Source organism: Trachurus japonicus, chromosome 3 (assembly GCF_045865225.1).
Source record: "Trachurus japonicus isolate A0001 chromosome 3, Traja_1.0".
In the NCBI taxonomy this organism is placed as follows: Eukaryota; Metazoa; Chordata; class Actinopteri; order Carangiformes; family Carangidae; genus Trachurus; species Trachurus japonicus.
Genome location: NC_140909.1, coordinates 34,841,556 through 34,868,060, shown reverse-complemented (window position 1 = coordinate 34,868,060; position 26,505 = coordinate 34,841,556). Strand labels below are relative to the sequence as shown.

The 26,505-nt window shown below is 43.3% G+C and overlaps 1 protein-coding gene across 1 annotated transcript; it reads right to left on the bottom strand.

Moving 5' to 3' along the window:
* Nucleotides 1-3,999: 3,999 nt before the first annotated feature.
* On the bottom strand, nt 4,000-25,901 carry vstm2b (V-set and transmembrane domain containing 2B). Its single transcript, XM_085773155.1, has 5 exons — nt 25,691-25,901; nt 25,173-25,360; nt 24,173-24,202; nt 22,641-23,094; nt 4,000-4,280 (listed from the first exon to the last, which is right to left on the bottom strand). Exons 1-5 carry the CDS (start codon nt 25,752-25,754, stop codon nt 4,192-4,194), a joined length of 825 nt encoding a protein of 274 aa, XP_085629281.1. The 5' UTR covers nt 25,755-25,901; the 3' UTR covers nt 4,000-4,191.
* Nucleotides 25,902-26,505: the final 604 nt, after the last annotated feature.

Here is a 26,505-nt window from a genome sequence, read left to right as displayed (position 1 = left end):
TGCCAGGCAGCAGGTCAATGGCTCAATCGTAGGGGAGGTGAGGAGGACAGATAAGGAGCAGGACTGGGATTGTTGTGGATCAGCATTTTGTTTCAGGTGGACTTGGTGTCAAGCGTAGCTCTGACCCATGTAATTGAATGATCTGGTAGTCATTGGAGCAAGTGTATGGGCACAGTCTTATGAGTGATGGTGGTGACCATCTAGAACGTTGGCATGCACAGAACCAGGAAGAAGGACGAGAGGTCCTATGAAAAATAGCTTGTTATTTTTTTTTCTTTTTCTTTTTTTGTAATTGCCCAGTCACTGGTGGAAGGCATTTACAGTATCATTTACTCAGCGGGCGTCTGGTGGGATCTGGACACTATAGCACTAACACTATATAGTTTCCACTATGCGGTACGGTACGGGTCGGCACAGAACGGTACGCTTATTTCAATTGCCATTGCCATTTTAAAAAAATGTCTGCTAGCAACGGAGTCTGGAGTGCTGAGGAGGTGCAGGCTCTGCTCTCTATTGTTGGTGAGGAGGCTGTGCAGCGGGAGCTCGATGGCGCTGTGCGGAATGAGAAGGTTTTCCAGCTGGTTGCCGTAAACATGGCAGAGAATGGGTTCAACCAGACCGCGAGCCAGTGTCGCTACCTAAGTCAACATAGTGACGTTTCGACACGCACTCCGCCTACCCCTGAAGGTCCCCTTTATACAATGGAAACGCAAAACTGACCATATCCGACCCGAACCCTACCCGTACCGAGCCGTACTGTGCCGTACCGTACTGACAGTGCAAACGAGGCTTATGATGCCAACCCAAACAGTAGGTGCGTTTCCATTACCACTTGAAATGCGCAAAACCTAAATATCGAAATGAAAAACTGGTAATGGAAACACCTACATTTCGAAAAAAAACTCTCAAATATCTCTAAAAAGTTTTTACGCTCTCATGAGGTGGTTTTTGAGACGTATCGATACAAACGTGTATTGCAAAAGTGTAGTGCTTTTCTACACATCACCGGCATCACTGGAGTTGTGTGTGTCCACGCTGTGTCGGTTTATGTGACTTGAGGGGACAAATGAACCACATGTTTTTTGTCATGCATTGCTGACCTGGGCATTATTTCTCAATGAATTAGAAAAACCTTTCCTATCATTCCCCTTTTCCGTGCATGGTTGAAGGAGATTGGCTCGCATCCACGCTCCGCTCCCTCCTGCGCCAACATGTCCCCTTTAGTCACATAAACCAGTACGGGTGTGTGGACACAACCCCCGTATATTGTTGTCAGCAGCTCATCACTGCTGGTATCTCTTATTTGTGGCCGCTGCCGGCGCCACACGGGCTTTGCCTTTCAGCAATCTGCCTTCGTCTTTGTTAAAAACAATAACAGCAACAGCTGTAGCAGCTGAGATCGCTGTGCTGTCACCATAGGAACGCAAGACGCTTACGTCCATCTTCCTCAAAGTGAAGTCTCGCGGGGTGAGAATTATGGGATATCGCGAGACTAGATTATGGCTCATTCGCAAAACACCTTTCAATGGAAACACCCGCAAATAGCAATTGCACTTTTTCGAAGTTTCAGAAATATCACTTTTATTGTGCGAAAATCTGTAATGGAAACGCAGCCACTGAAGGCTTGGAAGGAGGGCAGGCGTTTGATTCCATTCCGTGGTCCACCACAGTCAAGGCCTCCCCATCAAGTGGTTGGAGGGATGGGATGGAATAGTTTGTGATAAACAGGTTACAGCCTTCCAGATCTCCAGCATAGTACTCTGGGTCATGACCTGAGGCTCCAACACCAGCTCAAAAGAATGGGCATGGCATTAAAAGAGCGAGAGGAGGCAGGCAGCCATTTGTGTTAAGACAACTTTCAGATGCTTGACCAGACCATGAATGAGCTTCTGCAGGTCTGGTCAGATCATACTGCAACGGGGACTAGTAGAACAGGACCCACTTACAGTACTCAGAAAGAGTGGCTAGGCTATAATTGTAATTGAATGCTGAATGACACACAGCAGAGCAGCAAAGCTGTAATCACAACAGTTCAGTTCAGGTAACAGTATCGTAGAGGAAGGGGACAGGCTGTGGCCATAGTCAGGGAGACAACAGACCAAGATCCAGACAAGTAATCAGTCCAGGCAAACAAACCGAGGGGGAAGGAGTGTGGTAGTCAGCAGGTCAAAGTTTAAGAAATCCACATGGTCACAGGCAAACAGATCCACAGGACACAGGGCCAAAACTCAGAGTCAGGAACAGAAGGCAGAGAGGTTTACCAGGATTAAGATGGAGCAGACAGGTCAGAGGCAGAAAAAGTCCACAACAAGAATTCAATCCCAGGGGTGCTCGGTAGTGAAGTGGTCCCATGTTGGTATAGCCTGAGGCAGTGATTGCCAGTTCAACTCCCGACCAAGACCATCTTTACTGCATGTCAACCTGCTTCCCTGTCTTCTTTCTTCACTGTTCAATATAAGAAAGGCAAAAAAAAGAAGAAATGCCCCCCCAAAATTGAAATAAACAAATTCTATCTGAGCTATACTATCATAGATTGAGTGTAACACAGGTGAACTGAGGTGAGTAAAAAGGTGGGCTGGGTGGCAGGTAGAGTGGAGAAAGTGGAGTGCAATAGCACTGGGAGCTGAGCTGTGAATCCTGTGAATAGAGTGTACACTAGAACTGAGGATTGATGCTGACTGGGTTGGTTGGCCACTGTACTTCAGAGTGTCAGGGGTGGAGTTTAAGTGTTGCAGTAAAGACCTTGTGTTGTGGTAGGGACAACCCTACCACAACACAAGGTCTTTACTGCAACAGTTTTAGGTGTTGTGGTAAAGACCTGTTGCAGAAATTACATTTTCAATTGCCATAAAGACTCAAATGAGGGAGGGACACACATTTTCAATCCAAATTGAAATAACATACTCATAATAAATCAAATTAATTTTAATCAATTTAGCAAATACTTTTATCATGATTGGCAATATTTCTATGAAACAGTTCTATATTGAATTAAACCTCTTTATGCCAACAGTGAAAACACAGCGGTTCATTCAAAAGAGTCTGACGTATATACTTTTAAAGCAATAAATCCAAGGTTTCACTGCTGGGACTTGCCCACCCATGTATGTTTTATAGAGTGCCCATATTATGTTTGGTTTTTGCAGTGCTCAGCAGCGCTAATATTCTGTATTTTCTTCTGATTAATATTCAGTCTAAATTTCCTGAAAATCTGAACAAGTCGTGTTTCTTTCTGAGGCTGCAGAAAGGACAAGGCTTTGAGAAGACCAGATCAGCCTCCTTAATCTTAGCCTGCTTTACAGCGAAGTTGTCTCTCGGTGGACGACTGTGAGTAATAAGGATTAATGTGACTCATTTCCTGTAAATTTCCCGATGTGTATAATCCTGTGTTGAAAGAAATCCATGAACATGTGACGCCTTTGAAATCTGCCTTTTATTACAAAAACAATAAATCTTCATCTGAGCTGTTACCAATAAATCATTCTGTCTCATAGAAATGAAATGCAACTTTGATCACCAGAGATTTAATAAAAATAAACATTATTGATGTGATTAACAACTATGGTCAGGTGACTTATCTCAATCAAAATATATCAGCTGATTATTGTTTACATGATGGAACACAGAACAAAGACTGTGTGTGTACGTGCATGTGTGTGTGTGGGAGGCATGAAGGTGGACTTAACACACATCAGACTAACACACTGGATGAACAGTAGCTCTGTATAACGACTGACATGGATCAAACCGAACTAAACAACATGGTTGTCATATCTGCCTACTGACAGTGAGAGTGTTCAGATCATCGGTAGGACACACACACATACACACACACATGGCGGTGACGTGTGCTGTCAGATGAATAGTATTCACAGTGGAGACGCTGGAAGGAAAACGTGAGAGTGGAGTTGTCTGAGGAGGCAGCGCTCTGCCGGCCGTTATTGATTAGACTCCCGCTTAGCCACATGTCCCAGGAGCCTCCTCCTCCTCCTTCTCCTCCTCCTCCTCCTCTTTTTCACCTGCTCTCCTCCGTCAGGTGCTCCGTTGCTCTCACTCTCTGCAGTGATGTGTTGCAGCGGCATACATGTGAGCCTCTCTTTCCCCCCTGTGGGCATTGACTGCTGCTTGTTTTCTGTTTGGTATAGAAAGTGAGAATGTTGCAGTGTCAGCTTCATTTTGGTTCAAGTCTGTTCAGTGGGCCAACAGGAAGGGGAGGAGCTTATGCAGGAACAGGAGGGTGATGCAGAGGAGGGGGTCCATGGTGCTCACCACGCTGCAGCCTAGAGGGACGACACAGACAGGAAGGAGGTTACAGCAGAGTTGTGAACATCACACTGAGCTGTGAATACTCTAAGCTACGTGTTTTGAGTATGTAAGTGCATTTCAATTCACAAGTATGTCAAAATGCAGTGTACTGTAAGAACGATGGAAACTTCACACCCTCAATGATCGCCGCCTTGGCTATGTAGCGGAGTATATTATGTAAATCACCATACGGGTAGGCAAATGTTTTCCACCAGTAAGAGGAGCTAGCTGATGCCGTGGCGGCATAATCTCCACCTCACATTAAACAGGTGACGCACACAAGCAAAAAGAAAAAGAAAAGAAAAGAAAGAAAAAAAAGGACAAGTAAGGCGTTCAAAACAAGCCGTTGCGATAGTTACTCCCGGTGTACAACGACAGTATTCAATTTTAGAATACTAACCGTTGAAATTTGCGCACTACAGATTAAGTAGTGTACATAGTATACTACATGACAGTGTACTCATGGAAGTATTTGAATTGAGACGCAGCAAGTGTTTCCTCTGGAGTTCTAACTGGAGACTACTGTTTTCTATACAACTACTGTAGATACACCTGAATTTATTTGAATAGCATTAATTAGTGTCAATTAGTCATAGTGTTAATTAATGAATGATGGCGGCACGTCTATACGCAGCGACTTGTGCTCTCCCGATAATCTGAAATTACTCTGTGTATATTCATATTCATATCTTTTTTCAAATTATTAAGGAGAGATGCATCGAAATGTTGTTGTGCTTCACTGCTCAATGACAATAAAGGAAATTGAATTGAATGTCACAATGATAATTACTAAATTCTTTATTAAAACAAAAAGTCGGGGCAGTGTTTATCTCAGTTGGTAGAGCACCCGCCCCATGTGTTGAGGCTATTGTCCTCACTGCAGACGGCCCCAGTTCGAATCCCGCGTTGAGTCGAGCGGCCCTATCCTGCGTGTTTAGAAAGCAAGTGTGACATAAGTGTGAAATAAGCGAATGCAGCTTCATGTTGTTTGGAGCGCATCCATCTGTCTGCAGTGCAGTTGTAGATGTACAGCTACAGCAGCACAGCTGTTCATGTCCTGTGACTCGATGTGATTGGTGTGTCATGTGATGTGTAGGGTTTGAATAATGGCAGGAGACTGGATACTCATTGGTGACCTAGAAAACACCACGCATGTAGTTTACCAAGCAATGTTTCTGAAATGTGTCAAAAGCAGACTGTAGACCTGCAATAGCCAGATTATGAGATGTGCCACGGGTATACGAAGTAACCGTCTGAATAAAAGTGGACATTACTGGGGTGGCAGGGATGATATTTTTAATGTATATGGTAAATAAAAGCGGACCAAGAATAGAACCTTGTGGAACACCTGCACTGACACTGAGGGGACTTAACTTGAAACTGTGGGAGACTACTGGAAATCTGGTCTGAGTAGGTGAGCATGGATGAGGAAGCTCAGCCACCTGAACCATCCTGCAGCAGCTGTTCCTCTGGTGGACTGACAACAAGTCTGAGCAACTTATTCTCCAGGTTGAGGAGGAGACATAGTGGAGATGAGAGGAGTAGTAATTGAGGATGTGGTGTTGCAGCCGGCGAGAGGTGGAGAGACAACCACCTCCACAAAAAAAAACATGCTGGAGTTTGCAGTCTGTATACAGCCATTATAAAAAAAACTTAAAGTCCCCCTAAAGAGGCATTTTAAAATTTGTAAAAATGCTCTGCTATGACTATTTTTTGATTAAAATTGCTTTCTAAAGGTTGTTTAAAAAAGCTCCCAAATAGGCTAAAAACAGGTCTACTATTTAGGTCTATTTCTCCTTCATTGAAAAATCCAGATTCTATGAATATTCATGAGTATGCAAATGCACCATGACTCGCTCCCGCCCACCACCACCGTGTTGCTAAGTAACGGCTCTGCGCGTTAACGGGGCAGGGGAAACGGAGGAGCGAAGTCAAAACACAAGGATTGTGCCAGGATTCAAACCCTGGTCTCCCGCATTGAAGCTGGCAACTAAACCTTTGGGCCACGGCAACTAATGATAACATGCTTGAACATCTAGCTGTGTAAGTAGATCACATCACAGTGAACAACAAATGAGATGCAAAACAAATTCAACGGGATTGGTTGCTAGGGATTGTGACGTATTAATCCTGACTGTTTGCTGAAAAACTGAATCCAACTTTATTTAGAATCTGGCTTTGAAACTGCATTTTCAAATCTAAAATGCTCAGTTGTGGCTGCATTAGTAACTTTGCTGCCGAAATGTCTTGTAGCAGAAACCAAACACTACATTGACATGTTAATGATTTCAAAAAGTCAATTTTTGGTTTAGGGGGACTTTAATTTTTGTAAATGTTTCCTACATCAGTGGTGTATGAAGGAGTGGGAGGACTGAGTAGTATGAAATGGAAATGCTGAAGGTACAAGTACAACAACTGTACTAAGAGTAAAGTACTAAGAACCGGTGATTTAATCATGTTGCTACATGTAACCCCGTCCATTGCATCGGACTGACCCAAAGCTGTTCTATTTTCTCCAGACAAGACTCAGGTCAGCAGATGAATGATCTGTGAGGTGACGTGAGGTGGGTTCACTCAATAACAACATCCCATTTATTTGTTCGATGTACTTTCCTGGATGACCCAGTAGTTGAGGAGATAAGTCAGACCTCATTTATACCTGAACCTTTGCCACGAACACGCCACCTGGTCTCAACACACCCATAAATCACTGTCCCCAATCCCCAAGAAAAGGAGACATTTGTTTAAAATATCCACCAGAAACCCTAATTTCCATTATCCTGCCCCAACCCATAAATCTCACACGGTAATCCGCCTCACTGCAAACTGTAAAGACAAGGAAGTTCTAGAATGGGTGGAAAATAATAATGAAAGCTACCAAAATGAAGCATGATTACTGTGAGAGAAAACATTTACTACTCCACTGATTACATTGATCAGGTGGCGTGTTGACTGCAGCGTGGTCAGTGGACCATGTAGCTACTGGAGGAACAGGAAAGTCAGCCTCACAGCAGTCTGATGACTGATGTTTTCTTTTTATCTGGGTTAAAGATGGATATCCTCTCTGCTGATGTACACAAATCAGACATAACAGCTAACTGTTGTTATTGTTGTGGCTGATGACCTGTTTTATAAGATCTGAATCATACAGGATTTGATTTGAAACTTACATTGGAGATATTTTTACTTATCCTTACATAGCTTGACTTATAACATGACTCACGACATTAAAACATGTCACCTTGATGTTATGTTCTACAAACCCTGGGAAGGCAGATTTGAAGATATCTCACCTGCTGTCTCCTCGTTGGCTCATAGGCTATCTGTACACTACAGGTCCTGATGCCCAATTCTGATTTATTTCCTGTATTCAATTTTTCTTATTCTTGACTGTCTGTTTACATTTTTACAGCAGTGACCAATATCTGATATCTGCATTCACATTCACACCTGCTTTGCTTGTGTAGAAACAACCTGCATGCACAGACGCAAAAGAGGAAATAAGCCAGTGAGCTACGCAAGGAAAACAACATGGACACTGATGAAATGGACAGAATGTGTCAAGAATTTTTTTTTTTTTCTGAAGCATTTTCAGAGTTGCACAGAAAATTGGCAATATAGAAAGAAGAGAGCCCTTATTAAGGCTTGGGAGTCTGCAGCAGAGATCGCTGCCACATCGGTTATCAACGCCATCATCATCATCAGCATTGACACATTATTGATGGTGTACGATTTGCAATGCCAGGAAACATCTGATCTGTCTGTCGAGATTACAGACGTATTGGCAGATATCTGATTCCTATCTGATTCATTTCCACATATGAAGGAGGCCTGATTCCAATCTGACAATATCCGATGTCATGTGTTTTCATACTGTTTACATGTTCATGTTACAGATCTGATCTGTGCTACTAAAATCTAAAATGGGTCACTTGAACCATGTAGCGTAAAGACAGCCATAGACATGAGGGTCTTCATTAGAGCTGCAACAATAATCAATTCATCGGACAATAATCGATTATTGAATCAATCGTCCACTATTTTGATAATCAAATAATTTGTTTGGGTAGTTTTATAAGAAAAAAAAATCCAAATTCTCTGATTTCAGCTTCTTAAATGTGAACATTTCTGGTTTCTTAAACTGAGTATCTCTTTGGTTTGTGAATAAAACAAGACATTTGAGGACGTGATCTTGTGGTTTGGGAAACACTGATTGACATTTTTCAACATTTTCTAACATTTTATTGACCAAACAACTAATCGATTAATCGTTTAAGTAAGGGACAGATTGATCGATAATGAAAATAATGGTTAATTGTAGCCCCTGTCTTCATACATGATCCTGGTCGGACTTGACGCTCTCTGTCAACAGAGTGGTGTTGTTGCTGACGGGTTACTACAGATCACTCCATCGAATCAGCAGACTGACACGTGACATCGTCACATCTTATCTAATAGCGTTGTGTGTCACCCTGTGCGACCTCCCTGCGAGCTCTGCACCGACTCCATCTGTTAACGCAGCAGCATCCACACTTCACCTGACAGACAGAGAGCGACTCAGACAACAGGAGCTGGGCGCTGGGAGAGGAGGAGGAGGCTTTTCATAAACTCCTGTCTCCTGAATGATCCGTGCGCTTAAATAAAGTTGGAACGAGTCACGGTAAAGACAGTGGAACTGACTGCACAGTAATCTGCTGATAAGCTGATCTGAGCCTTTATCACAACTGAACATGTCAGATCCTCACAGCTCTGAACATGTGAGCTGCTGCTTAAGAGAACACACCACATATCTTTAGACTGTGCTTGTTTCCTCTGGATCAATTGAACTGATCTGCATTTCCCCAATTAGATTAGACTGGGAGCACTGATGGAGAAGATTCATGTCTTCCTCATGCAAACCCACATCAAAAAACCTCAAACTATCTTAAATAAATATACAGTACATGACCTCAGGACATACTGTATACTCACTTAGAAGGCCTTAGGCTGTTTACTGCAGGTCATTACTACTCTATCACCCCGCTTCCTGTCTGTCTGAATCAAATAAAAGGATTAAATGGCTAAAAATAATTATAATTAATCCTTTAGTCTACACGGTAATTAGCATTAATAAAATAGCATCTATGATTAAATACATAACATGTATTTATCATCATTACGGCATCACAGTATAAACCACATATAGAATCTGTGCTGCAGACACTGCTGCCTATTCCCCTTGTGTCCCCGAGGATTCAAACCAACAGTGATCTGCCTTCAGAGAGGAAAACAGCCACAATGTGACACTGCTATGGAGACGTCTGCCATGACGACTCCACATCAGCTGAGAGGACAAACCCTCCTGTCAGGACATTTGTATTCGGACGTGGCCGACTGTGACGTTTTAATCTCCACTGCCTAAAACATTCACAAAAGTTGTTTTCATGCTCCTGAAGCTGCACTGGCTCAGGTTTCATTCCAGGGCTTTGACTACATGACACTTTTCTGTACATCCCTATATTGGGTGAGACTGGAGGACGTTTAGGGCTCCCTCCACCTTGTGCGTGCCGTGCACTATATTAGGCTGTCCTTGTCAAAAGATGAACACAACCATGTGGACTGAGGCTTTTTTAATTGCCACGCACATATGCACAATATTATTCCTCCATCTTAACAACAGCCTGAGCCATTTTCAGGCTTTTGGGTTGTCCCGTTTGTACAATTCCATATCTTTACATCCCATCTTCATCAGCTTGCTAAATACGGCCTCAATGGAACTTCTTCAAATTTGGCACAAACACTTGAACTGAAGCATGAACTCACTTTCAGCTTTATTTAGATTTTAGCCTTGTGAATGTGATATCAAAAGGATTCCTCAAGGACATCCCTTCAGATGTGCACGAATGTCCATGGGACTGATTACACTTTAGTGGTCACAGACCTCCTTTAAACCATTACTCAAGACTCCAAACAGCAATTACAACACAAATAACCATGTTTCATATTTTATATGACTCTAGATGAACACGGAGGAAACCTGAAACTAGAGGCAGACAGCCTCCAGGCATTAATTATAGTTTTCTTAATGGATCTAGACACATCTCAACCTTCACTCAATATGCAAACAAGCCACGGTATTTCATTTGGTTGAGGAGAAAGAGAGACAGCGGCAGAGCCCAGTCTGAGTGGTGGGCATAATTATGAATTATTGTGGTTCAGTGGCATCACTGTGCTAGGAGGAGAAAAATGAAATGCTCTGCCCTTATCTGCCCCATCACATCAGTTTACCCAGCAAGCAACTCAGCAACAACAGCAACAGAGCACCAACCTCTCCTGGTCCTCTACAGCAACATGTCTGACCAATAATACCCAATAATATCCACTTCACTGCTGTTGTTGTTTTCACCTGGCTGTTATTAGCCTATAGCACTTCCTGTTTCTTACAGATGTACATCTTCATGCTGCACATAGTATATATTTCCTCACTATTTAATGATATGCTTTCATTTATTTATTTACACTGATGGATCTTCTAATTTGAATTCAGTTATTTTATATAACTTTTATGTAACTCAACATCGACAAAATATGATCTAAATGTGGTTATTAGACATTGAGTGTTCACAAAAAATATTATTGGAGTATACTCAGCCTGTCAGGACCGAACTCTGCTGTTATTAATTTAGGGCCCTAATATAAATGTTGCCCATTTTTAACAACCACACAAACCAAAGGAATGCATTGCATCAGTAGTTTCATAGGCTGCTATTACTCTAAAGATTAAACGCTGTGTGAAGTGAGTTGAGTCAGCATTTTGTTAGATCCTCATCTGGATCAGATTTATTTAGGGCTCTGACAAGCAGACAAAATGATGCAAATACGACTTACTATCGCCATGTCCCTCAGTGAGGAACTAGCTTTCATTGACATGTCTGAAAATGGATTAAATCATATCCACCAAGACAATGATTCGCGAGGTCGACCAAGATGATGGCGCATACAGGAACTTTCAGAAGATGGCTTTCAAATAATCATTCTGTGACAGTAAACAATGAGCATTTCAGCACAAACACCTTGTAAGCACGGGTTGGTAATTTATCACACAGCACTGGTCTGTGATGGTCAGACAGAGAGGGGAGGGGTGAGCTAATCCGTTACCTGGCAAGGCCGGCAAATGTCAAATGAGAAATTAGAGACAGGTAGCTCACACGCCTCAATATATCAGTCCTATCTGCCACTCTGTCAGATGACAGGCGCTAGTGTTTCTGAGTCATAACAGCTAATGCTGCAGGGTGAGGAGGTGAAAATGCTCTATCCTGTTTTTAACCTCCGTCTGTTGTATTTTAACTCTAAACTAAACGTCCATGATGGATTCCTCTGTGTTCTTTTGTCAAGAGGAAATTGTCAGTGAACCACTTGAACTGTATTTGATTCGGTGTGTAACAGACACCAGCGGCCTGTCTGACTGACAGTTCAGTCAATGACTCAGATGTGAGAACACCAGACAGACACAGCACAGAGAAATTCAGCCAGAGCTCATCAGATTTCCTATTTGCACCGGCCGTATTCTACTTTATGCGCACTCATTTTTTTCCTATAAATTAACAATGGGTTTCCTAGATGTGTGACGTCAGAAAAACTCAATTTGATTTCCTGTTGGAATCCTCTATGGCAGCCTTTCTCAAAGTCATGGACACAAACCACCTGTTGGTTGTTTCTCTGTAGATGGACTTCATCCTAACCAATCACTTTGCAACACTGTCAACTGATGTAGCTTCATCAGTTTAGTTTTATCTTATGTAAAAATGGTGAAATGAAAATGATGGATAAGATTACAGATTACAGTTACCTGGATCTCTTATCTCACCAGTAGCCTTTTCATACATTTTTTACCTCGTGTTTTTTTTTATATGTATTTTGTATTTATACCTCATATGTATTTTTTAGATTATTGTGTGTCTTTATCTTAATTTATATTGTAGATAAGTTTGGGGGGGGGGGGTTCTGTTGTTACAATGAATGAATGATTGAATGCAAAGCTGCTGTAACAATTGGCATTTCCTGTAAAGGATTGTCTACTGTATCTATCTATCTATCTATCTATCTATCTATCTATCTATCTATCTATCTATCTATCTATCTATCTATCTATAAATTAACAGAAAATTCAAATAAAACAGGTACAACAGGCAAATGTTTAAGTGTTGTGAGTTTTAGTAGTAATTAAGTCACCACTTTGCCTTTGATGACATTTGGCCATGAGACAGTGAAAAACAATTATAGAACAGCTAATCGTGTGTAAACACATACAGTATCTGCTGTGCTTGGGCTTACAGCTGTGTGGCTCCAGGCTGGTGTCAGTTCAATCTTGTCTTTCTATTCTTGTATGTTTGAGGTACGTCATGCCTCTACTAATCCATGAGGTGAGGTTTAGTGGATTTATGTTCATGATGGATTGTTGCTCATGCTATATTTGGTGGGTAAATTTGCACTGTTAGTTAACCCTTACATACTGTTTAAATTTGATACCTTCACAGTATGGTTCGGGTCAATTTTGACCCGGACCAAGAATTCCCTCATAGTAAGTGTCTATATTGAATTTTAAACTACAGATCTATTTAGAATGTTTAAATAGCCTATGACACATAAATTAATGTATGATTAAGTGTTAAAAAAAAATTCAGAGAGCAGGGAGAGTGCATTTTTTAAGTTTTACAACACTCGTTTTTGGAGAAAAACTTCTACTATTACACAGTATTACATCCTGTTCTACATAAGACATAAACACATAAAAGCCACAATGATTTAAATATATTTCATTGAATTTTAAAATGGCATGAACATTGTGAAACTGTTGGAATTCATAATATGACCATGTTTAACAATTGCGACCATTAGGTGCTATATGTTATAAGGTAGATGCTATATCATAAGAAATCATAATTATCAATATTAATTCAACATTTACCACTTAGAACACAAAAACATTAAATAATAAAATGCTTATTATAAAAAAAATGTACTCTCCCTGCTTTATATATAATATGGTTTTCTTTGGCATTGTCTTCCTACTCTGACACATCCTCCACCAAATCACTATCAACCTCCTCCTTTTGGAAGATCAGATAAAGGGCCTGTTGTACCAAGTCTTGCTGCCATGATGTCAGTCACTGAAATGGCAGCTCAGGAACCTCTATGTCATGACCCCCCACCACCACCCTCCCAACGCAAATTGATTCAAATTTGTTACTTTATAGATTATTTTATTACATTGCAGGTGCAGGTGCTTGCAGGTGCAGATCTCGTGTCTGTGTCAAGGCACCCCTTGACCTCAGATGACCTCTGTTCCATTTGTGCACCATATATGATCACTACTATGCTGTTTTACTATTTCACTGTTTCGAGGTCCCCCCATGCCCCCTCAAAGACCAGCAGGTGTCTGTCTCTGGGCAAATGTGGTGGGAACACAGGCAGTTCTCTTGACAGTGTCAAAGTCCCCCTTGAACTCTGTTTCTGTCACCACTGTCCCATAAATTATACACACAAACATGGCCTGTACAGTTCCACAGTTTCAAGATTCCCTAAAACCACAATTTTCCTTGATTTGACCCACACTGGTGGATCTAAAATCCATCTAAACAGATACGGGTCAAATTTGACCCGAAACAGCCTCAGTGTATAAAAATTTGTAGCACCTGTTCAAAAGTATACAATTTAAAAATATTTTCATTTTTGTGTATTTTGGGTCACTTTAGGAAAAGTCATAAAATTTCAGCCTAAAAGAATGATGTTTAGGGTATTTTTTCTGCTGTGAAATGTCAAAACGGGTCAAATTTGACCCGAACAGTATGTAAGGGTTAAATGGTCAAATTTCCACCAGGCTGTAAGAGCTGTTTATTGTTTTAGGGTGAATTATGACATAAAGTCCACTGTCATAGTTTAACATGGTCATTTGAAGTCAATTTGAGTCCTATTACTGGTGCATGGTGTTTGGCTGGTCACATCCCGGCTCTTAGGGCTGAGAGGGAAAATGGTGGATTAGAACCACTTGATGGCTTAGTATGTGACTTCAGAGTGAGTGTTTTGTGTGCAAAGTAGTAAGGATTTACAGTTTAAGTGGAATTTGTCAGCATAAAGGCTAATCTCAGGCGGGTCTGCGTTGTTGTCAGTGTATAATAATTGGCAGGGTGTATTGGCAAAATCTAAATATACTACCCATGAATATATTTGTATAAATGTATAATAGCTATAAAATAAAATGTGTTTGGTTTTCGTAGCCTTAGAATTATTATTCTATACATATAGCCAGGGTCTTGCTTAGACCATGTTTGTACGGCAGCCTGAATGGAAAATCCAGCCAGTCATAGCCTTGTGATCATAGGCAGTGATCAAGGCCACTGGATATGTGTAGAAAACCCTCAGCCAGTTTATCAATCATTAACAAAACCATTTTAATGTATACAAAAATAAACCTGCATTTACTTCTTTAAATGCACATTCTTCATCTAAGTCTAATGTGTAATAGGTTGAATTACCTGTGTAAGTTGTTAGAAGAACTCTTTGGTCTGAGCCGATGACAGTCAGAAAATGATAAGGAGATTGACTCTGATATGTTCAGTTCTGTTTTCTGTTGCCTTTCTGTGTGTGGTGTTTGCTTTTGCTTGTTCTTATTATGTAAAGCACTTCATGCTGCAGAAGTGCTATATAAATAAACTCTGATTGATTTATTGATTGATTGAAGTGTTTAACTGTTTTATTCGTATGTCTATTGTGTGTCTATGTTTATTGCATGCATGTGTTTAGTCCGTTCAGATTCAAAGCAAAACTCCACAGTGGGAGGCAAGGCTTCTAATCAAGACCAGTACACATTTTGAAATGTTTTCTATTATTCCTGAAAGAGCAGCTAGTTACCATATTTGTCTGTGGGGCTTGTCAGGTGTAACCTTTCTAAACCCACAGTATATTTATTCATTGCTGATAAGAAAAACCCACCAAGTCTCTTTATGATTTGCAAAGTCAATAAAAAGGAGCTCGGGGCAAATACAGAGTGGACTCATTTCATCTGGGAGGTGGTGTGAAAGCGGCGTGATGTTCTGTTAGCTGTGCACTCAGCTGAAATGAACAGCGTCAAATGCTTTATGATCACAATGGAGCTTTTTAATCCCACCAACATGTTGGTGTCCATTATGAGACGGAGACTGTGGATGATCCTTGGTTAGATGCCTCATCAGATGGATTAGTTAGGCTCTCAACACGGGGCTGTGTTATTAATTGAGCTATAATTAAAACAGATTTAAACATGAAGCAGCTAAACTGTGGAGGCACCAACGTGCTTCAGTGAACTCATCAAACCAGAAGGCAACGACTGGGGGGCATAGTGGCGGGGGGTTGGGGAGGGGGGGGAGCAGAGCGGCTTATTCAGACCAACATTAACCTCAGCAGTCTGACAGCTCATCCCTGTGATCTAGTGTTTATACTCTACATGTTCTCTGCTTCCTATTTCATTTGACTGCTTACAAGCTGTGTAGATCTGCACAGAAGGCGCATGTGTAACCTGCATACTGCTTTTACAGATTGTGTTGGTGATGCTCATTCTGTGTAGTAATTTTTATCTTGTCTGCTTGATGCTCTGCATCGTCTTCTAGCTTCTGTATTTGACACATCACATAGCTCTGTGCTGCACTGCTTATTGAAATATTGCAAAAGCATTTTTTCAGGCCTTTTATACCTTTTATTTTGACAGGACAGAGACAAGAAATGTGGGGAGAGAGGAGGAATGACAATGAAATGAAATAAAAGTTAGGAGTTTCTGTTTTGTTTGACATTTTTATCTTTAAATCATCAAACCCACACCGACTCTTCAATTAGCACTTGCTCCAGCAGTGAAATGAAACTTTCCTCTGCCTCTGCTCCAGGAATCAGTTTCAATAAATGTCATGTTTTAACTTCATGCTCGCAGTGCCACTGGGCTTGGCTCCAAGGACAGGAAACAAAAGAATGGAGCTGAGGATCTGTATGGAACAGCCTTAGGACTGGGCAAATGAACAGGAGACCTCTTCTGCCACAGGACAACAGTGGCAGAAGAGCATTAGAGCTGAGAGTTTGGGCCTGGAGGTCCCTCGGGAGAATAGTACAGAGGTGGCTCTGATGGAAGCAGTGCAAATGCAGTAAAAGGCGAGATATCTCTGCAGGATCGTTCTGGCAGCCGGCAGTGAGGCTGGAGGTCTGGAAAGCCAGCCGACACCAGGAGGTTCAACAGTGGGTCAGGACAGGACGCAGGGCAGGGGGCAGGGAGCAGGGAGGGCTGGCTCTGGTTCAGCTGACTACACATCAGGGGCTGCTACAGGCTGGGTCACCCAAGTGACGGAAGACACAGCTCCAGAGCAGACGACATAAAGGCCGCAACCTCTGGTGCAGGAACAGGCGTGGTTTGACACACAGACTGTGTAAACAATCAGCACCTTCAAGACTCACACTTCCCTGAACCATTTTATAGCTACACTGCTGTAGGCTGTAGACTGCTGGGGGACACATCTCCTCATATGGAGCCCTCATCACCCTCTTCCCCTCTCCCCTGCTGTTAAACCGACCTGCCCTTCCTGCTCATGAACCAGTCTGACATCCACTACCCCCATTAAGCTGGCCTGCTCTCCCCGCCTTCCCTCCCACCAGAAGCTGCCTTCAACAGCTCTTGTTAACCATTTCTATGTTTTTGCATATTCCATGTTGCACGTCTACCCGTCCTGGGTGAGGGATCCCTCCTCTGTCACTCACCCTGAGGTTTCTCAAATTTTTCCCTGTTAAAAGGGTTTTCTATTTTTTTCCTCAGTCAATGTGGAATTATTATTCTTTTTAAAATTATGATTAAAAACACCACACACAATCTTAAACAACTGTATTCTATACTTTCACTTTCTCAAATGTAAAACAAGTTCAAATAAAATGCAGCATATAAAAATATTTGAGCTGGTGCATCCTGATTGAGGGCCATGATCTTGTGACTGTACAAATGTCTCTGGGGTCGCCAGAAATTTGTGATGTCAAAATGGGGTCACGAGCCAAAAAAGTTTGGGAACCACAGGAGGATATTATGATGCGATGTAAAGCCCTTTGAGACAAACTGTTTGTAAAAATGGGCTAAATAAAATTGCCTTGCCTTCCCTCAAGGGGCACCAAGAGCTAGTGTTCTTGAGCAGGCTGGTGGCTACCAGGCCTGGGGCTAGCTGACTCAGAAGAAGTCTGAAGGTTTGCAAACACTAGAAGAGGCCAGAGGCTACGACCGGGGGCTAACAGGCTGGAAGCTAACAGCTGGAGGCTAAAAGACTCAAAGCTAACAAACTGTTAGCTGGAGGTTACATTTCCCCTGCGAGCCCTGCCGAGAACATTTTAAATAAATGTCTCTAAACAATTCATGACACAAGATCATGAGAGTTCATGTGTGACAGGGTATGCTGGGTAAGTGCTTAGTATTTCAATACAGTTGGGTAGCAGCGCAGGAACACATTGACCAAAATACAGACGTACAGTCAGGGAAGCTGAAGTTGTGAAGCAGCTGGTAAGTATCCAGGAACTGACAACAGGGAAATAAGCACAGACACACAGGTATGCTCAAGAACCAACAAAGGATTAAAGGGGAACTATGCAAGTCCAGTTTTGCAGGAGAGGTGCATACAGTCTATGTGTGGGAGGGGGGTTCTGATCCGGAAAATATCTCTACATTCTACATTGTGTAGCCTACTGTATCCCACAATGCTGCACCTCTAACCCTAACCAAAGATGGTTTAGAGTAGTGAAGTATCTTTGCCGTGTACAGTAACATATAACTTAATAAAATCAAATGTAATGCAGACTGAACGGTTCATTGTAAAACATGTATTGATGTTAATGTGGTGATTTCTGTACATACAGAGCCCCAGTCAGCGCCGCTCCTCTGTCCAATAGCTACACACATGAAGCTTCACTTTACATTCAAACAAACTAATGTGACTGCCACAATTGTTAGATTTCATCAATGAGACCAACATTTATCTCCTAAAAAGAATTTAACCAGCCGGTGGTAAACCTCTAAAAACCTGCAGGTAAGTTAATTAACGATTGTTTTGTCCCCCAGGGTGATGACGGAGGTTGGCCGGCTGAGCAGCTCTGCAGACCGGCTGCTGCCTCTGTGATGTTCCGGTCGCTGCTCCACAGGTGGAGCTTCACTTCTCCGAAAAACATCGGAGCAAACTTCTAAACAGCCTCATTTGGATAAACCGACTGCACATTGGGGATCTAAACAGTTACTTTCTCACATGAAAAATATTAAAACTTAATAAAGTGACGTAATAACAGCGCTACAGTGGGAAACAAAAAAAAATTGTTGCAGCCCCACTGAAGAACCAACAGCTGCAGTTCTACAGTGCAGTTTGCAGTTCTACAGTGCAGTTCACTACTGGCTACAGCAGAAATTATTCCTATTTGTCATGTGTACTATTGGTATTATCTTTAATTTTTGCTCGTGCAGCTGATCTTCAGCAGGATTTCCCATCCTCCTGATGAAAGCATGGATTATGGTTTTTTAAAGTAGGGAAATGCAAGCACACATCAAACAGCTGATATCATGACTGTCAGTGCTGATTGTGACATTAACAGAGACAAGTGACGGACTTGGAGGGTTTGACTGTGAGGTTTTATGTGCTGCATCAGTAATCATCCACAACACAACGGCCAGATGTAGGTTACATAAATGAACTGCGGACGCATGACCTCTCAACTCCTTTGTTAATCATTGGTTTGTCTTTGGGTTTGCTGGGGGGGGGGGGGGCTTACTGAAGACAACACAGAGACAGAGTGAGCAGGACTCTGTGTCCAGTGATAGACCAGGGTCTGTTCAGAGGGCTGGTGGTGGCCGGTTTCGCAGGATGGGTCTGTTTGAACCGACACAGACTGTTCACGTGGTCACATCCTGTGTTTTTTCATTTGGCTGCACCAACGTGTGTGTGTGGACTCCACCACGGGGCCTCCCTCATTAGAACTGCAAAAGCCTGGAGCGGATACAGCTGTGTGCAGAGCAGCTGTGTTATTAGTACCTGTCCTGATTAAACTGAACACTGTGCATGCATGTGTGCAGCGACTCAAGCACACATTACATCACATTACATATCACCAGTGTTGGGCAAGTTACTTTTAAAAGTTAAAAGTAATTAGTTCCAGTTACTAGTTAGGCTACTTTCCTCAAAAGATAAGTGTGTTACTACATTAAAAAAGTAACACATTACCTGGAAAAGTAACTAATTTGTATTTTTTACTTATAAAATGCTCAAATATGTCAAATTACTTGGATTTGCCCTCCTAACCATAACTCTAACCTCTCATTTATCTGGAACTAACCAACTCACTCAATATTCCTCCATACAGGCAGACTCCACGATGTTGCTTTTTTAAGTGTGTATAAGTACACTTTAAAGGTCCAATGTGTAATAATTGTCAAGGTGCATTGGCAAAATCTGAATATACTACCCATGAACATATTTGTATACATGTATAATCGCTATACAATTACATTTGTTTGGTTTTTCATAGCCTTATAATTATTATTATATAGATACATATAGCAAGGGTCTTGCTTTAGAGAGTATCGCCATTTTGCCCTGCCATGTTTGTACGGCAGCTCGAATGGAAAATCCAAGCAGTCAGAGAGCATGTTTCAAGAGTTTTGTGTTCATAGATAAAGGAGGAAGGAAAGAAGAAGGTGTAGGAAACAGCAGACATATCATAAAATGGTTCAGATCGAGCGAGTGAGCGCTGAGATCTAGAGTCTGAACGCTGGATGTGGCGGTTTTTCCCCTATTTTACACACTGGACCTTTAACGGGTGTATTATTTTGTGACAGGACTTCTTGTTTATTGTCAGTAACGGTAACAGCGTTATAATGGGGAAAACAATAACTTTTTAGATTAGATTACTCGTTGCTGAAAATAGTGGTGCTGCTGGTATAACGCCATTATTCCCATCACTGCATATCACACATATTAACAGGTCAATCTGCTTCTATGAGTCATCGCTTACACTTTTCTATAGAAAGGCCGAGTCGGATGCTTGGGGTAATAATTGTCACCCTTAATATAAACGACTGAAATACATCAGGAACATGTTTACACGCCTCAAATGAATCTGTCAACCTACCATGCAGCTGCTGATATATCAGGATGGTTTCAGCAGGCAGTGAGCCTGGTGGACAGCTTTAACTGTCTGAAGACTATGACTAATGTTTCTTTACAGACACACACACACAGACTAATAAATAAAAGGCTGTGTCACCTCCAGTGGAGCCTCCGACTGACCAGACCTGACCAGAGCTGTGCACTGCACTGTTACTGTAACACTCCCAATATCCCACTTTGAAAAAACAATGAAAACCCAGTATTTAGATAAAAGGCACGCACACTCACACTTTATATCTGCACATGGTTTTTGCATATCTCAGTCCACCAGCCGACCTCTCTCTACAGCAGCCTGCACAGGTAGCAGCTGATCGATTTTGATACTCATATAAACATTGATCTAAATCTATACACACCTCATTGCTTCACAATAATGTGAATATCTTACATAATGTACAGATAAAAACAACAACATCAGTGATGCACATCAGCATCTACCTTATCAGTTGACCACCTATCACGAGTTCCCTTCCTCGAACAGAGCCGAGGAAGGGAAGAGGAGCAATGTGGAGGTAGACTGCCACCCTCCCCAGCCGCTCCTGCTCCTCCTCCTCCTCCTCCTCCTCCTCCTCCTCCTCCTCCTCCTCTTCCTCCTCCCCTACCATCTGCTAAGCCTCTAGCACAAGTCGTCTTAATAGATGTCTCACATTCACACAGGAGACGGGCTAAATGCTCCCTGATTGAAAGAGGTTTGAGGAGTGTGACAGAGGTGTGGAGGATGAGCTCATACACTCAGATGATGCACACAGTGTGAAATGTGTGAATGAATGCAGAGTATTAAAGCCGTCACCCGCAGCGATAACGCCGGCTCGGAGTTTAGAGACAAGGAAAATGTTCTTTCTCCAGATATCAATTTTATGATAAATACATAAGGGCTGTCAGAACCAACGCCGCTATTCCAACAGAATTCAACTTATTTTAAAAATGAGAACATTCGAAGGTGGAAACTGTGTGCCTTCCGCAACGACGCAAATTAACGTTGTGCGTTGCAACGTTCAGGGACGTTAACATGTTGATGGTTAACAACAAACTATTTTGTTGTTGTTGTGTGCGACGTAGAGCTGCAGCTTCAAATTTTTTTTTCTAATTGGCTGGGAGGGTGATCTACATGTTCTCACACTACACACATACCTTTTTATTTTTTTATAATCGATGGATCCGCGGACCACTTTGCATGCCGATTACGGATCAACAGTGATCCGTTGCACCACTACTTATAATATTTTGATTTCCCTTCTTGAAGTTTTATAGAGTTGGTAAAACCTAAGTGTGTTGCAAATGTTACATAACAGATTTGGTTGGAATGCCCTTTAGTGGACGTGGGATGTAATAATAAGCTGGTATAATGAGCTAAAGAAATAAAATTAAAGGGACAGTTCAACTTTTTTGAAGTGGGGTTGTATGAGCTACAAATACCCAAAAAGTACACTAAATGCAGTAGAAAGGTCTCTGCCCCCCCCCCCCCACTGAGAAACACTGTACAGTATCACTCCGCTGTTCAGCTGTTTGGATCAGCGGTGTGAAGAGGCCAAGTGATACAGCACATCTGTGCAGAGGAGTACTGAGGAGTAATGAGTGAGTTAGTTAGTTCCAGATAAAAAAAAAAACAACTTTTTTCCGACCAGCTGATGCATTGTACATTTTTACTTTATATCGTAGTCTTGAACTGGTGTATTATTTTGAGACAGGACTTCTCATAGGCGGTGAAAATACGCTGATTAATCGTCCCTCATTGAAAAGAGTGTACTGATGCGCCGGTGTTTCTCAGTGGGGGAGAGCAGAGACCTTTCTACTGCATCTAGTGTACTTTATGGGCATTTGTAGCTCATACAACCCCCTTTCAAAAAAGCTGAACTATCCCTTTAAAAATGTTGAATATATAACATATGAAGCATTAGAAATTCAAATCTGATTTGGGGGGAAGATTGACAGCCCTAAAATACATAAAGCAGTCGTACACTGTCTGCAGATGTTTGATATAAATGTCCCTCTGTGTCCTGTGTCCATGAGCAGGACGTCATTAACTGCTGAGCTGAATGTGCAAATCTCAGCTGCTCCTCATATCACCACTTGGGGTCACTGTGGCTCTGCCCCCCCGCCCCCCCTTCACCCCACCACTCCCCACATGCACCCGATCGACACTCCCTCACTCACCCGCTCCGTGCTGCTGCCGGAGGATGGCGGCGTTGCCCGGCAACGGCGAGGCTGAGGACTTGGCCACCGAGGCGGCGGCGGTGGTGGCGGCGGAGGAGGAGATGGAGGGGAGGAGGCCGGCCTGAGGCCCCCGCTGCTTCCCCTGCCCTAACCTGGGCCCCCCCCCCTGCGGGCCCCCGCCCACGCCGGGCTGCGAGGTGGTCCTCCCCGCCGCGCCCCCTCCCAGGGCCGTGTTGGCGTTCCTCAGCGGCCAGCGGTTCTGGATGTGCGACACGGCCTCCTCGGCCACCATGCCGTCGCCCGGCAGGACGCGCAGGGCGGCGTGGACCGTAGACTCCTGAGTCTCGTCGGCCCACAGGTCGGACACCCGGCACTCGTACACCCCCTCGTCCTCCTTCTTCACCTTGGACAGGCTGAGGCGGTGGGAGATGGCGTTGCCCTGCACGCGCACGGTCTGGGAGCAGAGACAAGAGGAAAAACACCGGCACTTGAGCAGCGGTCAGTTTTAGTCGGCGCTCAGCAGCAGCTTCATAAGGGGAGCTGTGTGTTTTATGAATGGAGGTGGGGGCTCATGTCTGGGTATTCTCTGCTCAGCAGACTGAGACATTAGACCCTACAGAGCTCAATTATCCCTAATGAGGGCAGCTGTACCAGCACACATTCATCACATTATCAAAGTTCAGCCTGACACAGGGTGGGGAACACACACATCACTTTACAAGTCTGACATGATGAGGTCACAACAGACGGGCAGAAGGAAAAGTGAACTGATCAGGACACCTGGGCCACAGGTAGATGGTGGGTCGGGCTGGGCAGCTCAACTCATTTCACTTTGATTTACTTTGAATAAAAAGAATGTCAGCTGCACAGAACAGACTTTAGAGTGTTTTATCTGTTAGAGCATTTTATCTGTTGCTTGTATTGATGATTTACGACCTGCTTATTCATCGTTTGGATCGCACTGAACTCTGAGCGGTGGATGTGTGAGACACAATTTGGTTTTTATGTGACGCATATGAAAGACAAATAAAATCTAATCTAATCAAATTTGGCTTCCAACAGTTACAAAAACTAGGAAATTGAAATAATATACTTATTATTACAGATTTTGTTTCACAGCAAATTTCAGCTCCCCCATAAAAACCACCCACCACCACCACTTCCAGGTTACACTTTGGTTACTAGGCTCAGATAGCTGTAACTCATATTGTGTAGAATTTATTAATTTCAGTTTATCTTTTTTGGTAGTGTCAGTATTGGCTTATTGTCAACAAGATGCTGCCAGAGTTGTCCTACTCTTATTTATTGTGATCTGATTCAGTCTTTTATTATGTCTATAAATAGACATTTATTAGTTTGTTTCATTTTCTAACATACTTTTAATTTGCTTTTCAGTTTAATTATCTTTACAGTTCAAGAACTTTTTCATTATTGATCAAAATAATAGTGATTATGATTCATTATAGTAATAGAGCAACCTTAATCATGAGAACATGCTCAGCTAACATTAAAAGACAAAAATGGACACTTACGCTGATTTTTGTAGCTTCCCTCTGAGCAGCCTGAAAAGACAAATCACATGGACGACGTCCATTAATACAACCAACATTACACAAACACAAATACAGACACAACACAACATTCTCCATATCATGCGGTGGTGGAGAGAGCAAACAGCACGAGTAGATCTGTGAAAGACGCCATTGATTAACCTCTCTCTCTCTCTCTCTCTCTCCCTGCCGTGTGTCTGAGTGTGTGTGTGTGTGAGTGTGTGTGAGTGTGTGTATCAGCCACAGACGTGACTGTGACTCCTCCGACCACTGAAGAAGAAGAAGACTCTGGCTGATCTGTCATTCCCTCTGCCTCCTGCCTCACTCTCCCATCACGCCGCTTTTTTTTTTTTTTTTTTAAGGCAGCGGACCTGAGAGGAATATAATGGTGTTGATAACCAACAAGTGCCCTCTCTGCATTCACAGTCCCCCCACCCCCATCCTGTGCTGACACACACACACACACACACACGCGCTCCCTGCATTCGTCGGTCTGATTGCACAGACAAAACAAATGGTGCAGCCAAGGTCACAAAACGCATGACTGCAGCTCTGAGGATAAGCAGATAAAGAGCGAAGAGAGGATGTGATGTGATGTATGGATTTAATACATTTAGTGCTTCAAAAACACCGGTGGCTGTTAGTCTGTGAACATGCAGAGGAAGTGAACCTGCTGAGGCTCAGAGAATCTCAGCTCGGTTATTTGCAGCCTGTGGATTTACAAACAGACCAGTGCAGAGTGGAGTGTGTGTGTGTGTGTGTGTGTGTGTGTGGGGGGGGGGGCATGCAGAGTGTGCAAATGTTGATCTGTTGACGTCTCTGCGTAGACTAATCAGATTTCCTTTTTTTTCAGCTCCTGACTGACTGAATGTGCTTTTAAAACAGGTGCTGCAGGTGGTATCATATCCACAACACAACTGAAGCCCCCCCTCCCATCTCTCTGTGTGTGTGTGTGTGTGTGTGGGGGGGGGTGCAGGTGTACCTTGGCTCTGCTGGCCGGGGCGCTGATCTGCAGCTCGTGGGGCACGTCCCTGGCCACGTCCTCCTTCAGGTACCACCACTGGATCTCCAGAGACATGGGCGCCGAGCTGGCGGCCTTGAAGGCGCAGGGCATCTCCACGTCCTCCCCCTCCCCCACGCTCACATCTTTAGGGACCTCGGTGAATGTAGCTTTCGTGGGGAGGGGGGGAGGGGGGGGGCAGCAGAAGCATAGATTAATGAGCAGGATGTGCTATACAGTACATGAAACTGACTCTACACCTAATGCTGGACCACAGTAACAGGAGTGGTTTTTAATGGAGCACCTGTGACCTACAATCTGCCTCAGGGTCTGATCCTGATTCCTGATGCTGTGACGTCAGCACAGCTGGGTCATTACGTGAGTGTAAATCAGGGTTGTTTTTTGGTTGTTGTTTTTTACTGTCACAGTCCAGAATCTTTCAACACTACCAGGAGACAGGTGTCACTCAAACTCCCCCCCCCCCCCCCTGCTTCACTTACCATTGGCACAGACCACACAGAGAGAGCAGTAGTAGAGGAAGCCGCAGAGTCCCGGTGTCTCCATGTCACAGCGAAGGCTCGTCACACTCGGCTCGGACAGCAGACAGTCATTTGACCTGGATGTGATGTTCACGCGCCCCGCTTCGATAACTCCAAATATGGGCAGAGAAGATGATGATGAAGAAGAAGAAGAAGAAGAAGAGGAGCCGCGGTCCGGAGGAAGAGGAGGTAGAGGAGGAGGAGGAGGAAGAGGCAGCAGCCCGCTCCGCATCAGCCAGGCAGCAGCCCGAAGGTGAAGCGGAGCATCATCCAAAAAGCACCAAGCAGAAGAGAACCAGAGAGAGAGAGAGAGAGAGAGAGAGAGAGAGGGAAAAAACAAACAAAAACAAAACAAAAAAACAGCCCCCGTCAAAAAAAACAAACACACAAACAAGTTTTAATCCTCCGGTGGCTCCTTTATTCCCCGGTGAGCGTCGTCTGGAAGTAGACGGCCAACTTCCCGGTCAGCGGCAGCAACCTGCTCCTCCTCATCATCACCGCGCTTCCCCGGGCTGCGCTCCAACACACATCACATAACCGATCCTCTGTGTGTGTGTCTCAGCGTGTGTGTGTGTGTGTGTGTCTGAGACAGAGACAGAGAGAGCGCTGCAACAGTGGGAGAGGAGGAGACTGAGAGGACAACTTCTCCCTGATACTGACGAACATGAATTACTGCTGAGGAGCTGGAGCTGCGTCTCTCTCTCTCTCTCTCTCTCTCTCTACCACACACACACACACACACACACACACACACACACACACACACACACACACAG